At 71.8% G+C, this 9,806-nt stretch overlaps 1 protein-coding gene across 1 annotated transcript in view; it reads right to left on the reverse strand.

Annotated features, from left to right (window-relative positions):
* Nucleotides 1-1,577, reverse strand: part of TBX21 (T-box transcription factor 21) — a 2,577-nt gene extending 1,000 nt beyond the window's left edge. The window contains 1 exon segment of the mRNA XM_068660442.1: nucleotides 696-1,577. Within this exon segment, the coding sequence (XP_068516543.1) occupies nucleotides 696-1,219 (524 nt within the window). The 5' untranslated portion in view covers nucleotides 1,220-1,577.
* Nucleotides 1,578-9,806: the final 8,229 nt, after the last annotated feature.

A 9,806-nucleotide genomic window follows, 5' to 3' on the forward strand; every position in this document is an offset into this window, starting at 1 on the left:
TGTTTTGGTGCCCTGAACCTCACCAAAGTGCCCCCCCCACACACGGGGGGGGGCTCCCAGCCTCTGCCTCCCCCCCCCAGAGGAGCGCAGGCACCTGGGGTCAGCAGCTCAGGTGGGGATTCCTGTGCCGCGGGGGGCTCGGGGCTGTCGCCCACCCCCTGTGCTCGTGGCCTCCCCACTTGTTGCAGCACCGAGCTCTGGATCCGGCCCCTCTGCTCCCTGGGACGATCGCCCCGTTCTCCCCAGTACAACCAGCACCAGCGTCCCCGTACCCAGCCCGGTCACGGGAGGTCCTGAGCCCCCGTTCCACCCTCACGGACACGGGGACACCCCCACGGGACCCCAAAGACGTCCCGCAGAGCCTGTGCCGGCAGCGGGCTCTGTCCCCTTTCTCTTTGCAACCCGCCTCCAGTTGCCCAAAAAGTCACACCGGGGGGGGGGCTGCTTTGCCCCCCGTATTTTTTACCCTCTGCACACACAGAAAGACCCCCCCCGAGGCTCGGGGACCCCCCCTCACTCTCACAGCCCCGACACATCCGCCCCAGCCTCCTGGGGAGGGCAGGGGAGGCAGCGCAGCCTCAGCCCCCGCTGGCCCCGTCCTGTCCCGGTGCCACCGCCCCGGCAGCCCCATCCCCGGCCCCCCCGCAGTCTCGGAGCCCCCCGGAACCCCCCTGAACCCCCCGCCCGGCGCTCACCTGCCCTGCTTGGTGATGATCATCTCGGTCTGGTGCTTGTGGAACTTGGCCCACAGCGGGAAGTTGTTGAGCATCACCTGCACCTTGCCGGCCGCCCGGTACCCGGGCAGGGCGCAGAGCGGCCCGGCGCGGGGGCACAGCGCGGGGGCTCCCCCGGGGCCGTAGGCTCCCTCCGCGCCCCCGTACAGCTCCGCGCCCCCGTAGCCCTCACCCGCCGCCGCCGCCGCGTATCCGCTCCCCGCGGCCGGGGCGGCGGCGGGCGGCGGTGCCCGGTAGGGAGGGCACGGCCCGAGGAAGCGGCCGCCGCCGCCGCCGCCAGCGCCGAAGCCGCCGGGCACGGGGGGCGCACCGTAGGGCAGCGGCGGGACGGGCGGCTCCGGGGCCCCGGGCTCGCCGTAGTAAGCGGCGGCGGCGGCGGCGGCGGCGTCCCGGGCGCCCGGCGGCTCCTTGGCGAAGCTGGCGGCGCCGCTGAGCATGGGGAGGGCGGCGCGGGGGGCTCCGGCGGCCGGCTCCAGCGCGCCCATGGACGGGCGGCGGGGAGCCCGAGCCCGGCCCCGCTCCGCCGCTCACCGGCCCCGCCGCCCCCGCCGCCCCCGGCGCCCCCGAGCCTCAGCGGCGCCCCCCGCGCTGCGCGCCCGCCGCTCGCTCCATGCCCCGGGGAAAGCCGCGGGGGCCGAGGAAGGAAAAGCCCCGGACTGGCGGAAAGCCCCCGGACGTGCCGCCGGGATGGGAGGGGGGGTACCGGGGGGCGAGGTGTGTGTGGGGGGGGCCGCCCTGCCCCGCTGCTGCCGGTGCCGCCGCCCTCACCGCACCTGCCCCATCCCCGCCGCCCGCGCCTCTTATCCAAAGAAGCGGCTCCGCACCGGGAGCCCCGCCCGGGGCCGCCCCGTCCAACCCCCACCGGGGCGGGGAACGGGCACGGGGCGGGGCCGCGCGGCACCGGGACACGCGGGGGGCCGGGGAGCGGGAGGGGGGCGGCGGCCGGGGATGGGGACCGGGGACCGGGCACGGAGCGCCCGGCACCGACCGGGGGCCGGCCCGAGCCCTGACCCCTCGGTGTCCGTTAATTCGCCGCCTGCCCGGTGCTGGCCCCGTGCCCCCCGCACGCCCTCACCGCTCGCTGGGTGTTTGGGGCCCCCCCGTGCCCCCCCGGGGTCACAGCTCGGAGCTGCCCCAAGGCAGAGCCGCGGGGCCCCCTCTGAGCAGGGGCTTTTTGGGGCTCACCAGGAGGAAACCGGCACGGCCCCAGCCCGGCTCCTGCTGGGGACGGAGCAACCTGGAGCAAAGAGCGGGGCTGGGGGGGGCCTGGGGGGGGGGCAGCTGGGGCCTGTCCTGCTCCTGGCCCCGCTCCCCTTGTGTGGGTCTGGGTGGTCCGAGCCCCCTGGGGCCACCTGGGTGACAAACCCTGCCCGCCCCCTGCCCCTGCCCCTGCCTGCCCCCTGCCCCTGCCCGCTCCCAGCCCCTTCCCCTGCCTGTCCCAGGGCCAGGCTGTGGCCTGGAAGTCCCCGTGTCCCCTGGAGCTGTCCCCAAGGCGTCCTGCCCCAAGGGGGGGCTTCCCTTGGGTGCTCCTTGTCCCACAGGAATCAGGGACCACCCTGCGCACGCTGCCCCAACCCGCACCCAAGGACGAGCGCAGCCACCGCCGGCCCATCCGCCCCCTGCCTGGGGTCTGGGCCCAGACCCTGGGCTCGGGGGTGCGCCTGGGGGTCCCCTCCTGGAGTGGGGGCACGCGTGGGAAGGGGGCAGCGGCACAGAGAGGGACACGCGGGTCTCTGCCCCACCTGCCCCTAAATCCCCTGGCCCTGCACATCGGGTGCTGGTGCTGCTGTGGGGCTGGACGGGGACGGGGACGGGGACGGGGATGGGGACGGGGACGGGGATGGGGACAGGGATGGGGACAGGGTTTGGGATGGGGTTCGGGCTGGGTCTGCTTCCCCCAGGAGGAAATGGGGAGATAAAGATGTGTGGGGTGGGGGCCGCAGCCAGGCTGGGGGGGGCAGGTGGATGGGATCCCCATGTCCTGGTGGGGACGTCCTGGCAGCTGGGGGGGTGGCATTGTTCTGGGTACAGCCTCCCTGTGCCCACCCCTGGCCTGGTGCACGCTCACACTCACACTCACACTCACACTCACACTCACACTCACACGTGTGCACCCCTCCCTGGCACAAGCCCTGCCCGCAATGCAGGGGCTGCACCCAGGGCAGAGCACAGCAGCTGCCCCCCCCCCCCGGTGTCCCCCCCAGCTGCCAGGGCGCAGCTGCCCCCTCCCCTCCCCTCCCCTCCCCGAAGCAGCGCAGGAATCACCCCGCCGAGCTCCGGAGTGAGAACGAGAAGGAAAACAAGGAAATTTCCAGAAATTATTTCTAGGAGGAAAAATAAAGGCTGGAGGGCGTGCAACAAGGGGGGGGCGCCTCATTAACGGGGGGGGGGCAGAAAGTGCTGCAGCACGTCTCCCTGACGTCACGGCGTGCTAATTCGCTCCCGTTAGGCCATCACCGGCGAGGATAAATTCACAGCCCCCCCCCCCCCCCCGCTGCGGGGTCAGTGCAGTGGTGCTGGGCTCCCCACTGTGCCACCGCCCCCCCAGCATGGGGCCCAACAGGGCCACCGCGGGGCGAGGGACCCCGACCTTGGAGATGTGGCTCTGTCCCCAGGATGTCCTTGAGTCCCCGCAGTAAGGTGACACCGGGGACGCTGCCCCCCCGGGAGGCACAGCGGGACTTCCCTCGGGACCAGGAAGGGGGAGCCAAGGAGCCCCCCCCCACGTCACCCCGGGCAGCCCCCCACAGCCAGGGACAGGGGACCTGGGACCCTGGGAGGAAATCCCCTGCTTCAGCCCCCGTGCCTCAGTTTCCCCCTGCAGATGGTTGAGGCATTTCGGCATTTTGCACATCTGAGGGGGATGGCGGGGGGCTGAGCCCCCCCACAAATGGAGACCCCCAGCAGGAAACAACCCCACTGAAACCAGCCCCAGCGAGGGGCCAAGTGCCCTGGGAACCAAGCTCAGGCTTGGGACCAGCCCCAGCATCGCCCCCAGCCCCAGCCTCCCCCCGCAGTGGGAGCCCCCTGCCCATCTCTGGGGTCTCCAGGCTCTGGTGGGCGCCCCCTGCCCCATGTCCCCTCTGGGACATCTCCACGGGTGGCACCGCAGCTGCACCCAGGACCAAACCCTGGCGGGGGCTTCCTTTGGTGACCCCCGTGAGCACAGGGCAGGGCTGCTGTCCCCAGGTCCTGCTGTCCCCAGGTCCTTACTGTCCCCCCGTCCTGCTGTCCCCCTGCCACCCAGGCCACCCCAGCAGATGCTGCTCCCGGGGGGGGGACCGGATTCACTTTTCCGGCAGGAATTTGCTGGCTGGGGACCGAGGGGAAACCTGGGGGTTATTTTCTCAGTAAATCGCATTGTTCCTGTTTTCATTATTAAAACGAGCGCAAATGCACCGGGCACCCGCGGGGGCTAAATTTGGTCTCAGGGAAAAACAAAAATACTCCCCCCACCCCGGAGGAATTTGCATCTCGCTGCTGCTCGAAGGCAGCGCGCTGCTGAGGAGCTCGCGGGGGCATGAAGCAAACCGCAGCGCGGAGAGGCCAGGACGGCCACCTGCGGGACCCCAGCGCTGGGCCTGGGGGGGCCATGGCCACGCTGTGGGACACGCGGTGGTACCTGTGGGCTGCCCCCCCCCACACTGTGCCCCCAGCTCGGGGGGCAGCGTGGCTGGGGAGGGGTCCGGCTCAGCACTGGGCAGGGCTCGGGGCAGACCCAGGCTGGAGCTGGGTGCCCTGGAGCAGGGTGGTGATGCTGGATCCCCCCCCCCACAGCAACAGAGCCCCCCCAATGCTGGTCCCCTCTGATGCCTGCCCTGGCCCTGGCTCCTGCTCTGGGGCTGGCACGGCCTCGTGCAGCCCGGAGCGGCCGTCCCATGGTTTGGGGCACCCCCACTGTGCCCCCCCCCCACCAGCAGGTGTCCCATGCGTCACGCCGGGCGGGGGAAACCGAGTCACGGGCAGTGACGTGTCCCCCCCCCCCCATGGGAACGGTGCGTGGCTGGGGGCTGGGAGCTGGCTGGGGGTCTCAACCCCACTGTAGCAAACCCTGGCCCCCGCTCACCTGCCCCCAGTCCCGGCCCCCCCTTTCCTGCCCCAACCCACAGTGCTGTGGCCGTGCGCCGCCCCGCAGCCACCTCTGTGCCCCAAACCCCATGGGGGGGGGGGCTGGGGGGGGCAGCAGCACCGCAGGGCTTCCCCCGAGCAGCCTGGAAAGCGGCTCCCCATCTGGTGGGGGAATCCTGGCTGGGGCCGGGAGGATGCTCAGCACCCATGGGAGCTGGGGACAGATGCTGGGTGACAAGTCAGTGGCTGCTCCAGGAGGGGGGGCAGTGGGGGGGGGACACAAGCAGTCGGCTCCTTAATCTCAGGGAAGGAAGCAGGCTCTGGTTACCGAGCTGCCCTCGGTGTAAAAGGAGAGGAACAGGAAGAAAAGTCATTAACATAGCTCGGTGCCATCCAAAACCCTCCTGGTGCTCCCCCGCCGTTAACCCCTGCGCAGCCCCCGCCGCGACTCCCGGCCCCGGAGCCTCCCGGGGGTCGGATCCTGCGCACCAGCACCCAGCCCCGGGACCCCTGGGAGCCAAAACCCTGGCTCAGCTCCGGGCCCTCCTCCTCCTCCTCCTCCTCTAAGGATCACCGCTGTCTGCGTGCGCCAGCTCTGCCCCCCCCCCGCAGTGCTGGGCCCCCGCCGGTGCCGCGGGGCTGGGGGAGTCCGTTTCAGCCCCCACCCGCCTCCCCCTGACCCCTCGCCCGATTCCTGTAGCAGCCGATTTGCTTCAGCAGGAGCCAGATCTTCCCTGAAAAGCCGCGGTTCCCTCCGGAGCGCTCGGGGGGCCGCAGCCCCTGTCTGGCCGGCTTAGCGTGACGGCGGCGCGGGGGGCTCGGGGCGCACCCCCAGGCCCCTCGTCTTCGCCGGGGCGTGATGAGCGCTGACCGGGCGGGGCGGGGGGGCCACGTGCGGTGTCTGGCAGCGCGGGGCTGCGGTGCAGCGGGGGGCCGGCGGGCGGGCGGGCACGCAGTCGCCTCCGTGGCACCGCGGGACCGGGCGGCGCAGAGCCACAGACAGGGACCCGGGCACGGGATGGGGGGCAGGGGTCCTGCGGGCCCGGTGGCACAGCTGCAGTGGGGGCACGGGGGTCTGGGCCCCTCCGGGATGGGGCTGTGGCTGCTGCAGCCCAGAAGGGAGAGCAGTGGGGAACCTGCCCTGCTCCTGCAGGTCCCATCCTGCCCCGCTGTCCCCATCCTGCCCCAATCCTGCCCCAATCCTGCCCCAATCCTGCCCCAATTCTGCCCTAATCCTGCCCCATTGGTCCCATCCTGCCCCAATCCTGCCCCAATCCTGCCCCGCTGTCCCCATCCTGCCCCATTAGTCCCATCCATCCCCACCGGTCCCACTCCATCCCGGGGGGTCCCAGCCTGCCCCCCAGGACCCAGCCCAGCTCTGGAGGGCCCGATCCTGCTGCGGGGGGCAGCAGCCGGAGGCAGGGTGTCGGCGGGGGGGGGCTCGCCGCGTGCCTGACGGAGGAGCCGGGGGTTAAAAATAAGCGTCGGGGCCGTGCCAAGCGGAAGTGGAGGTGTCAGCGCCGGCTGCTCGGGGACGGGGACCGCACTCGGGTGTCCCGGCCCCCGCAGGGACCCTCCCGCGCAGCACCTGGGAGCACAGGAAAGGGCCGGGATGGCGGCACCGACAGCTGGGCCTCGCGGCGGGGACGGTGCCGGGATATGGGGACGGGGGGACGGTGCCCAGCGCGCTGCGGGCAGGGCACAGAGCGGCCGTGGTGCGGCGGAGACGGGCACGGGAATGGGGGCAAAGCCCAGGCGGGCCCCCCGTGCACCCGCTGAGCCATCCGGGGGGGCTCCGGGAGATGCGAAGTGACAAATGAGGCCCCGCGCGCCTGCACTGATGTGACGCGGGGCTGACACCGCGGCCCCACCAGGGGCCGGCGCGCGGGAAGAAAATCCAATCAAATGTTAAAAATAGGTCAGGGGGAAGGAGCCGGAGCCGGTTTAATTTCAGCAGCTAGTTAAAAGCATCTGCCCGCGGCTGCAGCCTGCTCAGCGCGAGCCCAGGCAGCGACACAGGCACCGAAAACAAGGGGGGGGGGGCTCAGGGGGCAGGGGCTGGCGGCTCCGGGCAGGGGGCCCAGCCCCAAATCCCACCTGCCCGGACCCCAGCAAATCCAGAGCCCCGGGGCTTGGCCTCGGACGAGGGTGGGTGTCTGCCGGTACAGACGAGGTGGGATTTGCCCCCAGACGCTGCTCACCCAGCCCAGAACTGCCCCGTGGAGGCTGCGGGGCTTTTGGGGGGACGCTGAGGGTCCCCGCAGGGATTTCCTCAGCTCCAGCCGATTCCTGGCAGTGGCAGTCGGGGCCCAGCTGCCCGTGACGGTGGCCCCGGGGGGGCCGCTTGGTGACGGTGGCAGCGCCGCCCGTCCCGGAGGGTCACGGGGAGTTGAGGCGGACACGGGTGGCGCTGCCCCCAGTGGCTTTGGGGCTGCCGGGCAGCGGACCCCCGGGGCAGGTTGTGGCCACCGCATCCCCCGCATCCCCTCGGTCACGGCTCGAGCTCCCTGCCCCCGCCGGGGACGGGCCTGCCGGGGGGCTGCTGCCGTGGTGCCCACCCCCGTGATGTCCCCGCAGCGGGCAGGGGCCGGGGTCTCGCTTTCTCCCCCTCTGCCTCACCCCAGTGCCCCCCTCACCCCCCCAAATATCCCACCCTGGTGTCGACTGGGGACAAGGGGTGCCCGGGCACGGGGTGTGTGTGTGTGTGTATGGGGGGGGGGGGCTATTTTCCAGCAGCCCCCCCCGTGCTCGATCCAGGTGACCCCGAATTTAACCCCACTTACAGCGCCGGCAGACGCTGCCCCCGACGCAGATCGGTTGTGACAGCCGAGAAGTCCCCCCCGGCGGGCGCTGCCGAGGCGCTGGCCGTGGCGGGGGGGCGCGAGGCCCTTGTCAGGGCGCGTTGGCTCCGTCACCTCCCCGCAGCGAGATCGCGGGCCCCGCACGCTGGGCCGGGCCGGCTGCCGGCCCCCGGGGGCCCGGTGGCACTTGTCGCTCCGCAGCATCCGCGGCGGCGCTGGGCACATGGCAGCCGGGGCCGCCCCCCCGCCGTCATCTGAGGTCGCTGCCCCCCTCGTGCTGGGGAGCAGGGAGGGGGGTCCCCGCTGTAGAGCTGACGATGAGGAGCTGATCCCTCTGTGTGATGAGGAAGGCTGGGGGGGGACGTGCCACCTCCCCCCCAGGTGGGAGGGTTGGCCCCGGTGCGCACAGAGGGAGCTCCCCGGGGCTGCGGAGGCCGGGAGGGGAGGCAGGTGCGAGGGGCTCTGGGTGTCCAGGAGGAACATCTGCAAGGGGCGGGCAGCTGCCGGCACACCTGGGGCAGGGACGAGCTGTGACGGGGCCCAGCTGGACCCAAGGGGAGCGTGGCCATGGCCCTGTGGGGCTGGGGGGGCCGCGCACCCTGCGGTGGTGCGGGCACCGGGCACCCCGGGATGGGGCTGAGCTGAGAACCCAAAATGCAGCAGCCCTGGGGATGACGGGCTGTGCGCCCTGCCCTCCTGCATCCCCTGGCTTCCTCCTGACGTGGGCAAAGCCCCCGCTCTGGCCAGGGTCCCGTCCCCGGCTGGGCAGCCCCCCCATTTCTTATAAACGCCTCTGGTGGTGCTCCCCCGTGACACAGCAGCTCTGGGGCTTGTGGTTAAACCCCAGGGCTCCGGCTTTGACTCACACCGGATCCGTGGCAGAGAGGGGCCTTTCGGCGCCCACGGCTGGAAAGAAACGCTCACCCGGGCAGCAGCGCCGGGCGCTTCCTCGCAGTGCCATTTCCTATAAACCCGAGGAGGGGACCCGGGGCCGGGCACCCTGCAGGGCTCCCACCTCCTGCCCCGGGACCGGGGGGCCCCCCTGGTGGCTGCTGCAGCCCCTGCGGTGGGTCAGGGGGCACCTGGGGCCCTGCTCCCAGGGTTGCCCAAGCCCTCAGCCCACCCCGTGCGCGGGGCTGATCCCAGGAGCTCACAGAGCCTTTGGGTCATCGGTGACAAAAATGACAGCGAGGCGGCAGGCGGCTGGAGGAGAGAGGATGCCGTGAGGGCAAGGTGTCAGCTCACCCCGCACTACATCCGTGTGTCCCCTCCATGGCGCAGGCCCTGCTGCCGCTGCCGCCCCCCCCGCCTGGAAGCAGCCCCCATCGCCCCCGTGCCACCGGGACCCAGCTGCCACCAGCCCCTGGCAGGAGCAGAGAACCGAAGCGGCACGGGTGGCTTCATTTTTCCCCTTACCGATAGAAATGCTGAGAAAAAAAAACTGAAAGCCTGCTGGAAAAAGAAACCTTACAACCGGCCCAAAATAAGAGGGGGTTTTTGGTGGGAAAATAAAGAAAGTTGCTGTATAGGAAACACAGAGCTGAGACCCACTGTGGGCTGGGGGGGGGGGGCACGGGGTGGGCACGGCACGGAGCCACGCGAGTCCCACCGGGGCTGGGGGGAGAAAAAAGGGGCTGGGGGGGCACTGCCTGCCCATGGGTCCAAGCAGGGGGTCAGGAGCCAGGGAATGAGACCCCCACCCACAACCCGACATGGGGTCTGCGCCCCCACCCCCCTGTGGGACCCCCCCGGCCGAGGTGGGCAGGGTCCGGGGAGGGGTGCGGGTGGAAGCGCTGCAGCCCCGGAGGGTGAGGGAGAGCCCCAAGCCACAGCCAGCTGTGGTTTGCAGCACCCTGCTGCGAGCTGCCAGGGCGGCAGCAGCAATGGGGGGGGCAGAGGAAATGGGGCTGCCCCCCCCCGCACCCCCTGCCCTGCGCCTGGGGAAACTGAGGCAGGGGGTGGCCGGGGTGCGGGCGGCACAGCGGGGCTCAGCTGCCCCGTGCCAAGGGGGGGGCTGGGGTTAAGGACAGTTCCTGCCCCAAGGGGTGCAGGGGGGGGGGACACACACTCGGCCCCACAGGCACTGAGCCGGGCAGTGCCGGTGCCACCACCGAGGTTTTGGTGTCCCTGGAGCGGAGCAGGAGGAGCAGCAGCCGGGGCAGCATCGCCTGCAGCAGCTCTGGGGCCTGCTGCGGGCTGGGGG

The sequence above is a fragment of the Anas acuta genome, chromosome 25 (genome assembly GCF_963932015.1).
Source record: "Anas acuta chromosome 25, bAnaAcu1.1, whole genome shotgun sequence".
Taxonomy (NCBI): Eukaryota; Metazoa; Chordata; class Aves; order Anseriformes; family Anatidae; genus Anas; species Anas acuta.